Raw genomic sequence first — 17351 nt, forward strand, 5'->3', positions numbered from 1 at the left:
ACTTGTTTAAAATGGTTTAAAGTAATAAGATGCCTCTCGGTAATGCTGCTGCTGCTGCCAGGAGATGCTGGAATTGGGGTAAAGCTGTAAATGTTTGTCCACAGTGTGCTCGGTTGTTCACGTTCTCTCTCTCTCTCTCTCACACTCACACACACACACACACAGTAATATATGTTGATATAATGGGTTGTTTCCACTTATATGCGCTGTTCTGGAGGTTAAAATAGAACCCACGGGTGTATAAATGTGTAAATATTTGTCTTCCCTCTTGAATAGATTCACGGTGTGCTGTCGCTGTTTGCATTACACACACACGCACACACGCACACACACACACACACACACACACACACACACAGTGAAATGACCTCTGTATGCTGCCCTATAAGGGCCGTCCTCAAGCCTCTGTGTTTGTGCATGTGGGAGAAAATGCTAGAAGTTAAGCTCTCTTTCTCAGACTGTAATCGAAGCCGCATGCTTGGCATTTGGTCGTCCACCTTCCTCCTCTTTCCTCGTTTCCTGCGTCTTGATTTCACTCTCTCTTTATCCCTCTTCTCATTCATGTATACATCTTTTTTTGTTGTCTGTTTTGTTGTTGTTTTATAACAGTTTGTCCAAACCATCGGTGTCGTTATAGGTTGTTTTCCTCGTCTTGCTCTTCACGTGTCTTTAATTTAAATGTTTTTTTTCTCTCACACTGGCCGAGTCCCATGTAGCTGAAACTGCAATTGGAAACCTGCTTCTTATTTTGTGTCCCAGCAGAACTTGAAGTTGCATCACAAATGTTTTTGAAGCAGTGAGTTCAAGTGAGGACAGGGCTGGAAAAGTTTAGCTTTGTCAGTTTGAAATGTATGCGATCCCTAAGGGTAACTGTACATCATTTCTGTTTCTTAAAAGAATGATACGATAATATATAAGAGCAATAAAACATCTCAAATAGAAAGCGTAGCTGACAGTAACACCACAAGGAAATAAATAATGTACGGAAGTTCATCAGTGACAAAACTGCAGGAGATTTAGGATTTAAGAGTAAGAAAAAGGTGTGTTTGTCAAAATAAATCACGTTTGTACATGCTGGTGTACTCCTAGTGCCGATTCCAAGCCTGGGTATATAGGAAAAATCTGTGCCAAATCAATCCGCTGTGCAAAAAAAAGAAAGTATCTGTACAATGTGTTTATTTAAGTGAAAAACCTGCTCCCGTTAAAGATGGCATTTGATAACCACAGGATATATCAGTGAACACGTGTTATAATATATAACTTCATATATAGGCGGCGATCACTCTCGCTAACTTCTGATCCACACACGCCCATTTTGTTCTGGAAGCATGATCGAAACCGCTCCGTTCAGAAAAGAGAAACAAGCGTTACCCACAGGAGGCAACCCAAGAGGAAAAGAGTTACCCACCTACTCGGGTACTTGTGTTTTTTGACAGTTTTTTTCCCAAACTGAATATGACAAGTTAATAAATAAATCTAAAAAGGACGAAAAACTGCACACATGATAAAAGTAATGGCCTATATTTTTTCATAATCTTTGTAATCTTAATTTCCTCTTAGCAATTTTTATGCATTGAATAAGTGTTTTGCTAACATATATAAATCAGGCCTGCCTACTTTCATAGCCCAGCTCGATAACTGTGACAGGGGATGGGAGACCTTAAAAAACACAAGATTATTTCCAGATTAAACTGCTTTAAATAACTTTTATTTATGAGTGAGTGAGTAAGGGTAGAGTGTGGATGAATATCACTGTAAGTGTGCTGCAGAACTGAGGGGAGGAGGGAGCTTTTCCAGCCGAGCTCCGTGCAGAACAAAACAGAGGCACCAAGGGTAGACTATATTCAAACAGACTTACAGTAACTTTATTACCAGTTACTTTATTTTATATTGAATGAAAGTAATGCAGTTTTATCTTATTTCACCGTTTATCTAGGCAGGTAAAAAAAAGAAAAGTGCCGTAAGCCGAGTTTGGCTGAAACGATAACTGCCTCCATGCCGGCGACTGCTGTAGCAGGAGGAATGATGTTTTCTGAATCCTGGCACCAACTCAGAAACGAACGACGTCATAACGTTCTGCAAATGTTCTGCAAAAACACTTTAACTACATGGTATAATAACTTCAGAACAGTACATTGTGATTCTGTTTCACTTTTGAATCGTTGACACTAACGTTTGATATCCACCTTTTAAAGTTTGTGGCTTCTTGGCATCGACGTCCATATTTGAACCCGTGTACACTTCCATTTCTGTTAAATTCCTTCAATTATCCCTCCATACATGTGCATGTAATGTTTCTGTTTCTGGACAGACTGGATATAAACTGGTTGGTGGAAGCATATAGGTGTGTGGCTGTAATTCAAGTTTTTCTAGAAACATTATACAACATTTGTTGTATAATAGCGACTGCGAAGTGAGGACTTCATGGTTTTATCTGCTATTTATTGCTTTAAACTGAGTATGTTTGGGTTTATCTGATAGGATAAGACATCAATGTTCTGTTTTCCTTTGTCTTGGGGACCAAAACTGTTGAACTTGGAGGTCTAGTCTGCATGTTTGCTGCATGCTGAGAGGAGCAGAGGAAGGCAGGGCGTATGTAGGCGATTTATCTCACTATGTTATCGCCTAATCTCCAGCATACTTTGCTTTGGCTGCCTTTTGTTTATTACAGTCATAACAGCCAATCACAGGGGGGAGATCTACACATGCTCACCTGCCTAGGAGATAAGGAATGTGATGATGAGGGATCAAAGGCTGGGAGGAAGAGGGCTTGTCTGCAAACTTCTGTATGTGTTTGGTAAATGTGTCACCACACTGAGAATCAAACACACACTGAAAGAGAAGCTGTGATTAGTGGGGGAGAGGTTTGAGTATTTGATTGGCTGCTTTAGTCTTCTCTGAGGGAGAGCTGAGGGAAACCTCAAGGCAAGGTGCCAATAAAGAGTTTAATAGTCTGTAATTACAGACTGACGGTCGTAGGCTCCCGACGATGTGGCTTTATGTAATTATCTGTCTGATTCCTCCTGCATGTCTGTGACAGGAGTTCAAATTAAACATCCTCTGAAAATTCATAGTGCTTTATTTCTCCTCCCTGCAGCACTTCTCCGAGCTGCTGGACGACCTCTCCCAGGATGCTTTGCTGGGTCAGCTGCTCAGCGACCCCTTCCTGTCCGGGGGGAGAGACTCGGTGGAGTCCATGGAGGGAGACGACGGCGCCGACCTGTCCCCGTCTTCCCCTCTTCCGCCCCACATCACCGCCGAGCACAGCTACTCGCTGTGCGGCGACAGCCGACCCCAGTCACCCCTGTCACACCTGACCGGAGAGCACGGCAGCGAAGCAGGTGAGATGCCAACACAAAGATTGTGGCTTTAAAGGACAACCAATCAAAAGCACCGGGGTGCTTGTCCTCAAGCTCACAGTGATTATTAATCACAGCTGTTGGTTTTAAAGACTTTTTATTTTTTGATACAGATCATATCGCTGGGATTAAAAGTGTAGTTAAAATGAACTTCACTGGGAGAAAGTGGAGTCTCACTGGTCTGGCCCACTTAAACTCAAAATATGTGGCTCGTGATGTAAAATCCCTGCTTTGATTCTCACATCATCACACTGAGAATCAGACCAGAATCAGAAGAAGAAAGAATAAAAGACAGAAAACAGTCAAACAGCATCTTACCACTAAATCTGCTTTATCAAGGCTTTTATAGCTTTTATTGTGAAAGGACTTTAAACAAAAGTTAAAACTCAAAAGTTAAGATTGCTAATGAAGCATTAATGCTCTATAAACCAGTATGTTACCCGTTACCGTAATATTTATGGAGCTGCTCTGCTACTGTTTGCACGATGTTTAAGTGTTGGTATTATTGTGTGCAGTGGTAGATAAGCCTTAATCTAATCTAATCTCGTTGGTAAAGAGCACTAACAGGAGCACGCTTTGCCTCCTCTGTAGCAGAGTCCGATGGCGATTCAGCTGAGTGGCCTATGGAGCAGGAGGAAGCCATTGAGAGCCTCCTGTGTGAGACTCCCTCCCTGCTCCCCACGCTCTCCCTCGCTCTGGCCACCAGCGAGGGGCCCCAAACCGCCGAGGGTTCGACCCTGGCCCCTGCTGCCACCTCGGTTCAGGTCACAGTGAACCAGAGCAAAGCCATCAAGGTGAGAAACGATGGTTAAATCAGATATTTGTGCTCTTTTCTTCTTTTTTTAATGTTTGTAACATTTTAACACCTCCTGTTTCTCTTTTCCTCTGTTTGAAGATAAAGGAGGAGAACATCAGCCCTAAAATTAAACTGGAGCCTCATGAAGTGGACCAGTTCCTCAATCTCTCACCAAAAGGTCAGTTCTTTCCTCTCCTCTCTTTCCACTTGTTGCACTTCTGTAATGGTGTGCTACGAGGACCCCTGCTGGCAATTTGTTTAAATATCTCACAGTTGAGTTTGAAAACCCCTGAGCATCAAAAATGATTTCTAAATTTTAATTTTTATAATTTTTCTCTGTTTTCTCTGAGACTGAATGAATAGCTAACAATCCAGCCACTGTGTTTTAGGTCTGGAGTCTCTACAGATGCCTCCCACTCCCCCGAGTTCCCACGGCAGTGACTCAGAGGGCAGCCAAAGCCCCGTTCACGCCCTGCCTGGCCTCTCCTGCCCCACATCCCCCACCAGCCCCCCTCCATCACAGGCTGGCCTGAAAGTGTCACCACGAGGCGCTTCGTCCTCCCTCTCCAACTCGCCTCTGCTCACCGCGCCTCATGTAAGATTAAAGAAAATTTTAAAAGCCCATCAAACCTCAAAGAGAGCAGAATAGCAGAGTAACATGTTTTCAGCTGATGTTTCCACCTTTTCCTCTCTTTTCACATCCCTTCTACAACCTAATGTATACGTACAGACTCTCGTGCCAAAAAAGAAGTTATAGTGTAAAATTCACAAGCATTTTTTAGACATCCTCCCTCTTTACAAAGTTGTAAACAACGTTATTTTTGATTATCTGTTGTTTCCTGTAGAAACTGCAGGGTTCTGGGCCGCTGATCCTGACCGAGGAAGAGCGCCGCACGCTGGTGGCCGAAGGTTACCCTGTTCCCACCAAACTCCCGCTCACCAAAGCTGAGGAGAAGGCGCTTAAGAAGATCCGCAGGAAGATCAAGAACAAGGTGCCGATGTAGAGCACAGTTTGTGTTTTGGATGATCTGAGCAAGCATCCGTGATCACAAGAGTCTAAAAGACTAGGAATATGTTTACTGCAAGTTAGAACAAAATAGTTTAAAAAAAACAAGAAAATATTTGTGAAGAATCCCGGTACCTGTTAAACTCAGTCATGTCAGGCGAATTTCTGATTTTTCTACTTTTTCTGATTCTGTTTCCTTCTCCATCTCTCAGATTTCAGCTCAAGAGAGTCGCAGGAAGAAGAAGGAGTACATGGATGCTCTGGAGAAGAAGTAAGTCCTTCTTTTTTCCTCTTTCTTCTTATCATGTGAAAAACAATGTCAGGATCACTACAAATAACAAACAGCTATTAATGCTGCATAAACTTTAGTGTCCCCTTTTAGAAAAAAATGTTAGGTCATCTAAAGTATCCACATTCAAACATCATCAGGGTGAATCTCGGCATTACCGAGGTGTGCAGAGTGAAAGCAGCTGTTCTTAAACTACAAATAAATCATGCTAGAGTCAGAACAGGGAGAAAGTGGTGCTGATGAATGAACGGCGTTCAGTCACTGACCCTGCAGTACTGCTGTCTGACCACAGGGTGGAGACCTGCTCCAACGAAAACAGCGAGCTGCGCAGGAAAGTGGAGACTCTGGAGTGTACAAACAAGTAAGAGCAGCACACACGGACTCACAGTCTTAACCTCATATAGGATTGATTTAATGCACAGTAATGGTTCCGTTTTAGATCCTTAACTTCTGAAACGACATAAAAATATAAAATTACCAGATAGAAGTTAATTATTTCCTGCAAGATGCTTTTAAATAGCCTCTATTGGTCAAACATCAAATTCTCCCTCCTCTTTTGGCCTAAGGTAGGTAAGTAAACTGTCTTCACGAAGCACTTCCAGCAGTTCCAATGAGGAATTTTTCTGAATTAGAGAACGCGAGCACAAAAACAAAAGAATAACTGAGGTGGTAGTCCAGTTTTTTGGGCTCTTTATAGATTCAGCCTCTGTCAGTGGCGACACAGATGAGTGAGCGATAGAGGCGATGACAAGTGTGTCATAAAGATTCTGGGATGGTGACAATCAAAACACCAGGAAAGTCATGAGGGAGGAGGGGTTCACACCTAAAAATGTCCCTCCCTGGGCGCGTGCTGGATTTAACACATCCTTGGGGATTTGGCTTTTTTTTCCCCTCTCCTTCTGTCTTTGTAAATCTCTAAAGGCATCTGTTTTTATTTCACGCAGTGCAGCTGAGAAAAGCACAGAGAATGAGTGGGGAAACACTGACTCGGTTTTATTATTTGCAAATAGAGCTGAATCAAAAGCTCCCTGTGGATGTGTTCAGCTGCAATTTTGCACCATGCATAATCATGAGGCTATTTTAATGTGAAAAGCTCACCCTGCATCGGATAGACAGCGCTGTTTGCTCTCGTTATGCATGGATGAACCGTGCGTGCACCCACTGAGTGCACTGTGTTAAGTATAGCTGCCTGGAACACAGCTGTTCTGGGGCTTGTTTTGCACTCAGTGGTTAAAGTGGGCTTTGCTGTCAGTGTCAAAAACTTAATGAACCAGTTGCATGCGTGGGGTGTGTGTGTTTTTTATTCTGGGACACCTGGACAGCCAGCTTATGTTGTCGTTAAGCTCAGTTCCTTATTTAATGAAGCAAACGAGAAAGCAAAATTTCAGAAAAATGTTTGACTTGTGCAAAAATAAACAGCAGATTCTTCACTAAAGTGCAAATTCTGGAATTTATAATAAGGATGCTGATGTAATTTACTGCGATATCATTCACATTAACACGCAGAATGTGTGGGCACACAATTCAATCAGTTTGCATAACTTTTATAGACTGTATATAAAAGATGGAAGCCACCATGAAGTCACCCAGTGGGTTTGTACTCTGTATTTTGAAGCTTGCCACCTTGTTGTTTTTAGTGCCATTAAGGCAATTCCTTCAAAAAAGCTCAAACAGCACAAACAAAGAAGAATGGTACAGTTAAGCAACTCCGATTAGCAAATATGAGGCCCGGTACACAACTACAGTTCCCCTATCTGTCAATCACAGCAGCCAATATCTGAATAAATAATATTTAAAAAATAAAAACCCCACCATGCACTTATGGTGGGGGTTATGAATGGGGTTGGGGGTGGGGGAGGGAGACTGTAACTCGAACCCCAAAGTGTAAAATATGCTTATTACTACTGTAAAAATGGACATTTTAACATGGAAGTCTATGGGATCTGACTCACTTTGGAAGTCGGCCTCAAGTGGCCAGATGAGGAACTGCAGCTTTCTGATGCTTCCACAGTGGCTTCATTTTTCAGTCCTGGAGATGACAGTACAGAAGAGAGTCTGCAAACCTGTTCAGATTACAACAATGTTTTTTTGTTTTTCTAAACAAAACAGAACAAATCAACAACTAACAATGTCTTTGCATGTTAAAAAATTAATAAAGAAACAAAAGTAAAAAAAAATATGGAGAAAGGTAGTTCAATGAATAGACGTCGTCTGTCTGAAATGATAAGCTGATCATTTCTCCCCTGAGAAATGAAATTTTAAGCTTTCTTCGATCTCATGTATCGTGTCATGTCAGTGCGTTCTAAGCTGTTTGCTTTCATTTCACACTTACATTCAGTTACATTACACTGAGTGTAGAGACAGAAACAGCTGAGAAAAAATATCAAGGTAGGAAATTTAAAAATAATCATAGAAAACCAACAGATTTAAAGGATCGAGGTTAACTGGGTTAGCCGTGTCAGGTATTATGTTGTGTGTTTTTAGCTCTATTGTTGGTTTCTGGTCACGAGTTCTAGCTTAGACACATTGTGTAGTTGGTTTTTTTTTTTTTTTTGTATGGCTAACCCTCTTAGCACTTTGTAAAGAGAGGCTTTAGAAACTGGGCTCATACTTTGGTGTCCCGTGGTGTGAACGCCGTTTCCAGCACTTTAACAAAACTGAGAAAATGTTCGAGGCAGTCTTCAGCGTTGACACACAGATCACAGACCCACAAACAACTCTTAAGCCAGGAGTAGTATGTTTTGTGGTCACCGAGTTCAAAAATAAGTCGGAGGAAATGTAAAGTGAGGCAGGTGTTTTATTGTGCTAAGCTGTAATGGTTTGCACTCTCTTTACGCGATACATTAAATGCAGATTGTCTATATGGTGAAAAAAGCATGCACGATGCACTCAGGTGTGTGTGTGTAACCTGTGTGTGTGTTTCTCCTCAGGTCTCTCCTGCAGCAGCTGCAGTCTCTCCAGGCAGCCGTGGCAGGAAAAGTTTCCAAGTCCTGCAGGATGGTTGGCACCCAGACATCATCATGCTTAATGGTACGTGTGTGTGTGTGTGTGTGTGTGTATTAACAGAGATTGTGCTGATGAAACATTGATTAAAATATTGAATTAGAAACATCTGCTCCCATCATTCATTAGCAGCGTAGCATTATGTGTGATTCATAATTTATTTACCTCTCCCTCCCTCCCCTCTCTCCACCCTTCTCCTTCTTCTTCTTCTCTTTGTGTTTGTCTCTCTGTAGGTGGTTGTGTTGTGTTTTGCGCTGTTTTTGGGGAGTTTTTATCCCAGCAGCTTTACGCCACGCTCCACCATCACTGAAACGGGCCTTGCTTCCAAACAGCTGGATGTCAAAGAGTCCTACACAGCTACAGGTAGTCACACTCACCAACCCACACTATATACACATGTTTAATACACCTTACTCGGCGTAGTTACAGCGTGATTTAGCAAAGCAGATGAACAGCTTTGCTTTAATCATGCCTAAAGTAAATGCAAAAATATAGTATTGTTGAGACGGTTAAATTCAATTCAATTCAATTCAATAAAACTTTATTGATCCTGAAGGTTGACCCCGCAGGAAATTGGGTAAATAGTAATGTAAATATGAGAGGAAAGTATGAATATATTGTACTTGACATAGTCGGGTTTTCTCCATGAAAACAAAATAAAACTGAACAAAACAGCAAAATATGAACACAAATAAATACCCCAGATGTTTTTCAAAGATGTTTGCTAAACAGCTTTTTGCTGGCAGGGCAGATGGATGAACTTAGATGAACTTTAGAAAAGTTGATGGCCTTTTGTGCTCCCAACTTTTTCCTGCTTCCATCAAAAACATACAATTGTACATTTGTCCAACGCCTCTCAATTAGAGACAAAGTATCAGCATGTTTATATTTTCCGTATGAAGCCGTATATTCGTGTGTGTGGAGCTGAGACGGGTGACCAGAGTGTGGACACACACAGTGGACACACACCCACAGTTCGAGTCACCTTTCCTGGAGTTTTCAGCTTAAGTGACCTGCCCTGCTGTTTCCATTGTAATGAATCATTAGTTCCCAGCTATTAAACTTTGGTGGTCCATTATAACATTGCTGCTAATCAGATGCCTCCTACAGCTACAGAGACTGATTAGTGGCGTTGACCTTTCACTGCATCCTCTCTGCTTCCTCCCACATGCACGCACTTTTTCTTTTGTAAGCGAAACCAGATATAATTTTCTTAACAATCAATTTCAGTTTCCTCTCCCATCCTGCCCACACGCACACACACACACTCACACACACAAACCCACAGGCTGCACAGTCTTTTCACCAGGCAGACAATAACATGTGGTGCTACACAGTTATAAAGTGTGTGTGGGCTGGTGTGTGAGTGAGTGTGGAACTTTAAAAATGATTTTCCTGACACCACACAGTCATACTTTCTCCTCACAAAAATTAGGCACTAATAAGCACTTATCCCCAACTTTTAGTTAAGTCGAGGAGTCTGTTATCGACTTTCGAAGACGAACAGCCGCACCTCCTCGGCCTGGGCGGTGAATATCCTGACCAATGGGAGGACACGCCAGCCGTCGTGATGGCAGCGTGGCGTCGCTCAGAGCAGCAGAAACTCGGGGTTGAGCCCACCAGGATGGAAACACACCCACCTTTCAGGAATAAAAGCAACGACACACAGACGTCAAAAAACCTGCTCCTTGACCTGCACAGGTAAACACACAGCACGATGAGGAGTACTCTGATGATGATGATGATGGTACTGGGAGTAAACAGAATACCTGAACTCGATCAAAAGAAAGAGTTCACCCACTTTAACTTTCTCAATAAGATTAAAACCTCACTTTTCTCATAAATTTACCATAGATACAATTTTAATTATGATGCTCGTGTAAACGCAGATAACCATGACCTGTAATAACTAACACTACCTCCTCTGAGCACACTGGGAGTCTTGTTTTAATCACAAATCTTCAGTCTTGTATGGTGAGCATACAATAATAATAATAATGTGTATGTGTTAGACCCCGTAGGGAAATTACTCCAATGCATTTAACCCATTCAAGCAGTGGGCAGCCACCAATGCAGTGCCCGGGGAGCAGTGTGTAAGGACGGTACCTTGCTCAGGGGTACCTCAGGGTAGCCATTCAGTGGAGTCGAACCCCCGACCTTCCGATCATGGGGCGACCACTCTACCTACTGAGCTATCCCTGCCCTAAGCACATTGAGTTTAGGTAGAATGAAATGTGCTATATAAGTTAAAATTGACATCAGCCTCTATATGCAGGCAGGTTAGCACTCTGCAGCCAAACATCGATCCGCCCACCATTATTCAACAGTCTGACATAAAGCCAGGTCATTAGTCCTCAGCTGCTAACCCAGTTTTGGTTCATTAAATATTATTTAGGTTGGGTTTTGGTTATTGTAGTTTTGTTTACTAATCTTAGTTTAGTGGAGAAGTCTGAATCCAGCGGTGTGATTGTGTTGTGTGGCCTTCGTCTCCGCGCTGTTTATAACCCAGTCAGACACCTCAGGTCATCAGGTGCAGATCTTTTCAGTGTTCCTAGAATCAGACCCAAGTGTGCTGAGGGGGCCTTCAGTGACTGTGGTCCTGTTCTTTGGAACAAGCTGCCTGCTGACCTGAGATCAATTACATCTGTGCTGACATTCAAAAACAGACTCAGAGCCTTCCTGCTCACAAAGACCTACACTCAATACCTGCGTGTGTGTGTTTTCATGTATTATTGTGCTGCTTTCACTGCTTTAAGGCATTGAAAACCTACACAGGTTTTTGTGTTTTTATTTTCTGTTAAGCACATTGAGTTTAGGTAGAATGAAATGTGCTATATAAGTTAAAATTGACATTTTTTGTTTGTTGTTGCGGGGGCTCCCATCCGCCTTAGTTATAGTCCATCTTTGTATGTTTGGATGGTTAAGCGTTTGCTGAAGTGCAGCAGAGTTTTGGCGTCTTATATGTTGGCTTCCTTTGAGCCTGACACAGAGAAGACTTGTAGTGAATTGAATCTCATCCAGTTGTGCTGTGTCTCTCAGGTCTCTGGAGCAGAGGACGAACGAGAGCAGAAGTAAAGTGATAGAGCTGGAGAGAACAGTCAACGAGACTTCCTGAGATTTAAATTCACACCAAAAAATCCCCAATCCTTCCTCCTTTACTCCCCACGATGACCTTTGACCCCTCTCTGGAGCATGGTTCAGTGTCCTGGAGCAAACCTCATATAGAAGCTTCCACTGCTGATATTTTAAGGTCATTCTTTTTAATGCCATCTCTGCTTAATCAGATACACTGTAATGATAGGAATAATAAAAGAGTAGAGGGGCACTGGTTGCCTTAATTTCTGAACTAAAGTTGCACTGAATAGTTTTTCACGAGTCAACTTACCAGTTGTAGTTGTTTTAATTGATCCGGCTCGAGACACTGTGTTTAAAAATCACACTTAGAGAATTTCAAAGAGAGTGTGGCATTTATTCGAGGGGTAATTATATTAAAATATGACATGTGAGGCTTTTTACAGGACACTGATGAGAACCGTTTATATTTATAGACACTTTTGTTGATGTTTTTTTTTTCAAAATTTATTGCTCTTTATTGCTATTAAATGTTTTTATTTCATTCCAGTAATGCGTACAGCCCATTTTTATACTTGTTTGTGTTCATACTGTGTTTTGTCTTTTTTATTTTTATTGTACTCTTTTTATATATTCTTTTTTTTTTTTCTTTTCTTTTCGAGGGCCTAGCTTGGGGTTCCTGCACTCGTGTAACATTTTTAACTGGGTTAAAACAAAAAATTCAATCTGCACTCACATCTTTCTATTTCCTCAAGGAAATACTGACTGAAATGTTCAAACCCAATCTGAAGTGGGTTATTCTCGTTCATATTTGGCACGTGGGGACCCCGTTAGCTGGTCTTCGGTTCTTTTTGTACGACAGTCACCGTGTGCCAGTCAGAAGCTGATATTTGAGACGTGGTTTCCTGCAAAATTATTTTATTTTTGTTCCTTTATAGGTCACGTTTGCCCATTTGACCACAAAATGCAAAGAGCTAACTGAGATGATTGATACCACTGTCATACCTGCATGATTAATATTGAGCTTGAGCTAAGCTAACTGCTTCTTATTTACTGTTTAGACACTGCTGGCCTCATTCTGGCACTGAGCATTGTCTAGTGAGGTTTTAGCATACTTTGAAAAGTTTAGCTCATCTGAAAGTGGCTATGAATGGTATCGATCTCATCAGACTCTTGGTGTAAAATCAGATTAGAATAGAAAAAACAACAGCATGTGATTGGACATTTAAAAGTATGTTGAAACCACGGATTCAGTTTCTGTATCGTGTTTTTTTGTTTTTATCTTAAATCCTGCAACACTTTTGCCTTGCACACTTTAGCTGTCAGCTCCAGGAGTCTTTTACAGCTATTTTACAGCATTTGCCAAAAATATTTCTTTCGAGAAATGGGGAAAAAAAGTTTCTATTTTTGTAAATATGAGTTGTTAATAAATGAGAACGTCTAAATGTGTCTGGGATCTGTAGTTTGTGAACCAATCCATTATTCATTCTGACTCTATTTTGGGCTCTGTGCTGTTGATAAATTATGAACGTAAGACGTCTTAGCCGCAGGCTTTGTCCTGACTTTCTGTTTAGCTTAATTCCAGATCACAGTGACTTTAAAATGTCTTAACTGTCCACCTCAAGTGTGTTACACATGGGTTTTAAATGTCTGAGCTTTGCTGCCGTCAGCTGTATGATACCAATCAGTAACAGAAGCTTTTTAAATTAAAGTTAACCCCAGGACCTGTGGTAATTTACAGCTCAGGATTAAAAACAACAGTTTTTAACCAAATCTACAGACTGTAAAGCCAAAATATGTATTTGAAGCTTTGTCAATATCAAGAAATGGATTTGTCAGCTTTCAATGACGCTCTTTACACATTTCTCACTGCCAGGCTTTTAAATGTTAGGAACAGAAAGATCATCAGAGACTCGAGATGAGCACACTGCCCTTTTGTTACGCCAGAAAACTTTTTTCCAAATAAAATTGAATTTCCTCGCTGCTTCTGTGTAAAACCAGCCTTTCTGTCTTAATGCCTTCAAACAAATAAAGTATTTTCCTTAGTAAAAGCATAATATTCACGAGTTTGTGTGTTCATTTATTCGTTCTTTTTCACTCTCTGATGTCGACGATGTCATTCCTTTAAGTCAAGAGTCATTGTGTTTTACCTCTCTTGCAGAAAGTGTGCTGTGATAAGTGTTTGTATGGTATAAATATACTGTACCACCTCAACCAGTTTGATCACAGCAGTATTCCCGGATCTAGAACCAGACTAACATATTGGTTGACTGATGATGATGCTAATTCTGGGCTATCGCCAGTAACTTACTCAGTATTTACTGTATGTTGTACAATATTTACTGATTTAATGAAGTTGACTTATAAAACAGAAAGTAATGAATGGATGGGGTAATTAAGAAAAGGTATCATGACTTATTTGGGTCCATAGTAAGTTGCACAAAGATACAGTTTTAGTAAGTTTTTTTCTGTCCACCACCACCAGGAATTTTCTATTAAATAATCAAGATTTGAATAAAGTGCAGACATTCAGTTTTAATTCAATCTGAACCAAATTTTTTACATTAATTGTTAGGAATGACAATCATTTTTATTCATAGTCATATCAAACGCTGAAAAATAATTGAACAGTTGACTGTCGAGGTGAGGCCTGTCCCCCTGTTATTTCATGACAAATGAAAGATTTGTTCCATCTGAAGCTGTTTCAAAGTGTTGCATTTGCATTTTATGGCTTTTGATTGTTATATTTTAAACACAAGGTCCAACAAGATGTCAGTGCACATGAATGAGCCTGAAGGAGTAGCCAAACAATCAAGCAGCAATCCGGTTCATTATTAAAAACAAGGAATGCACTGGGCAGCTCAGCAACACCAAAAGACAACAGAAGAAAACTAGAGTGCACGATGCAAGAAATATTTTTGGTTAAGGAAACTAACTTTACAAATCAATATAACCAAGTCAGAAACACGCTCAAGGAGGTAGGTGTGAGCATTTACAACAAGGTGCAAACCACTGGTTAGACTCAAGAACAAGAAAGTCAGACTTTAAAAGAAACCATCTACAAGAACTGGAATAAACCCAATAAAAACATCCTTTGAACAGATGAAGCTAAGATGAATGTGTACCAGAATGATGGGTGGAGAAAAGCTCATGATCTCAAGCACATCATCTGTCAAACATGGCGGAGTGTGTATGGATGCCAGTGAAGATAGGTTGTTAGAGTTTATTGATGATGCGATAGCTGATAGCAGCAACATCTTGAACTGTGGGGTGTACAGGGCTGTACTCACTGCTCAAATTCAGTCAAAACCTGCAAACCGATTGGCTGCAGTTTCACAGTGCAAATGGACAATGACCTGAAGCAAACTGCAAAAATAACCCAAGAGTTTCTCGAGGCAAAGAAATGAGATATTCTTCAACTGACAAATCAGTGACCTGACCTCAAACCAGCAGAGCAACTTTTCAGTTAGTGAAGATAAAACTGAAGGCTGATCGACCCACAAACAAGCAGCAGCTTGTTTGTGGGTCAGTTTAGCCTTGTCCTAAAACCTCTGTAGCCAACTACATGAAGAATTCTGGCTTATGTACCAATATGGATATTTCACTCTCTAAAAGTCTCTAAAAGTCTCAAAAATTCGATATCAGTTTGGCACTGTCTGGAAAAAACCCACAAATATTTTTAAAAAGTATAAATCCAGATATTTAAATACATAACATCAAGGGCTTTACTCTATTAAGTAAAGGTCATTCGTTTAAAATAAACTTGATCAACACAGATCCATGAAGGTCTGTGGGAAAAGACATTCATTTAATGCTAAAGCTTAAAACAGCCTTTAATTTTTAAATTTTGATTTTTATGTTTGGTCATTCCTGTGAATTATTTTCTCACTCAGTAAAGATGCAGTGCCAATAAAACCCAAACTGTCACAGCTATGACTGCACAAATGAGCTTTTGTTGTTTTGTTTGTTTGTTTCCATTAATCTTTTGTGGTCATTTTTTTGTGTTTTAAACAAACAGCATAAACTGTAGGTTATGTAATATCAATACGTACATTAAAGACATTAAAACTAAGCTGATGACCATAATTTCTTGCTAATGTCAAAAGCTTCAAAGCATGTTTTGATTTACGTTAGACACAAACTCTATTAGGACACAAATGAGCCTCGTGGTTAACACGCTGGCCAATAGGGGAGATTTTATCTTCTCCATCATGACAAAGATCCTGAAATAGATTAGCAGCAGTGTCTCATAATGAGTAGTGCGAATTGCTCTGACAGTCCCAAGACAATACGCAGTCCCACAGCCTCATTCCATTCTAGTCTCACAGCAACACAGCCACAATGAATCCCACTAAACACTCCACCAACGGTGAATCATGCTGCCATAAAACCCATATAAACATCAGAGCAGACTCAGAAATACGGTATCTGATGAAACGCTAGTGGCAGAGAGTTAGTGCAAACTACAAGGAGCTGCGGTCTGATTTCACACTTTGATTCAGTATTGCAGAAGTTTCCAGCCGCTCTACTCGTTAATTATGGATGAAAAATCCTTTCATCGGGGCTCACAGAGAAAGCTGCTGCATTGTTTTCGCCTTCAAGTCCTGATGCGAGAATGCTCATCAAGTTTAAAAGTGAATTTCACTCCTGGAGTGCTGCGCGAAAGCCAAACCCTGCACGGAGGGGAAAAACCCCCAAACAAGTGATCAACATTACAACCACTGACCACTGACAATGATAACAGCTCTCAGTAACACCGGTCATCTGTTGGGATACCTTAGGCCCTGACATTCATGCTGAGGTTAATTTGATACGTACCCACCCACCTTGGCATTGTTGCACACAAAGCACACCTATACATAGCAGCGGCATTCCCCCAGGAGGACAGTGCACTAAACCCCAAAGCCTCTCAGGGCATTCATCTCGACTCAAACTCCCCAGATACCAATCCAACTGAGCACTCACAGGATGCAGTGGAACAAACTCCACGACCCGTCTGACCCAAAGGATCTGTTGTTACTGTGCCTCAAGACACGCCCGGATTTCCGTGTCCAGGCCTTCACAATAATAGGCAGGTTCTTTTAATATGCAGATTAGTATGTCAAAACTCTGAGTCCTAATTATCAGATACTATGTAAATCAGCATTTATTGATACCTTTGGTCATGTTTCTTTAAGTTCTGCTTTTTATTATTAAATGTATGGAGTTTTAGATGCCTGTTTGGATGGTTTTCTATTCTAATGCTCATTTCTTTGGCCTTTATTTAACTTCAGTTTCTATTTCAGTTTATTTCTTGTGTGTTCAGTTCCTTCAGTGTTTCCCTCTCTCTCATCTTTACTCGTCTCATACTTATCTCCTTGTCTCACAAGTGGCTGTGGCTCAGGTGGTAGAGTTATCATCAACAAATTAGAAGGTTCCTGACTCGATTCCTGACTCCTCAGCCCATGTACTGAGACATCCTTCTGCTAGGTGATGAATCTGTATGACTGTTAGAAACCACTCAAGCATGGATAAAAGCACTGTGTGGAAATGAAACTTGAAGTAGAAAGGTGCTAGACCATTTGCTGTTTCTTACTTCCTGTAAGGTATTAGGAACATATACATCTGTATCACGACTCCCTCGGTTAATTCTCATTTTACTTTGAAGGGTTTTTTTGTCTTGTCTTGGTAGCCGGGAATCGGTCTGCCAGGACCTCCGCTCCTGGCTGCCACCCGACTCATGCTGCACCCGACCACTACGGTGCCTCCTGCGGGTGCTGGGCCTGCAGGAAGATGGGCCCATGTCCCTTTTTCGGGCTGTGCCCGATGGTAGGGCGGTGGGAATAA

At 41.1% G+C, this 17351-nt stretch overlaps 1 protein-coding gene across 2 annotated transcripts in view; it reads left to right on the plus strand.

The window, feature by feature from the left end:
- Positions 1 to 13573, plus strand: part of creb3l2 (cAMP responsive element binding protein 3-like 2) — a 35038-nt gene extending 21465 nt beyond the window's left edge. The window contains exons 2-12 of one of the 2 annotated variants that reach the window (XM_063500822.1): positions 3098 to 3341; positions 3951 to 4153; positions 4255 to 4333; positions 4545 to 4750; positions 5001 to 5147; positions 5374 to 5432; positions 5743 to 5811; positions 8381 to 8480; positions 8687 to 8816; positions 9920 to 10154; positions 11493 to 13573. In XM_063500822.1, coding sequence (XP_063356892.1) covers positions 3098 to 3341; positions 3951 to 4153; positions 4255 to 4333; positions 4545 to 4750; positions 5001 to 5147; positions 5374 to 5432; positions 5743 to 5811; positions 8381 to 8480; positions 8687 to 8816; positions 9920 to 10154; positions 11493 to 11568 — 1548 coding nt within the window. In that variant the 3' untranslated portion in view covers positions 11569 to 13573. The remainder of the gene's footprint in view (positions 1 to 3097; positions 3342 to 3950; positions 4154 to 4254; positions 4334 to 4544; positions 4751 to 5000; positions 5148 to 5373; positions 5433 to 5742; positions 5812 to 8380; positions 8481 to 8686; positions 8817 to 9919; positions 10155 to 11492) is intronic. The other variant, XM_063500823.1, reaches the window with a different exon arrangement.
- Positions 13574 to 17351: the final 3778 nt, after the last annotated feature.

Source organism: Pelmatolapia mariae, linkage group LG17, assembly GCF_036321145.2.
Source record: "Pelmatolapia mariae isolate MD_Pm_ZW linkage group LG17, Pm_UMD_F_2, whole genome shotgun sequence".
Lineage (NCBI taxonomy): Eukaryota > Metazoa > Chordata > Actinopteri > Cichliformes > Cichlidae > Pelmatolapia > Pelmatolapia mariae.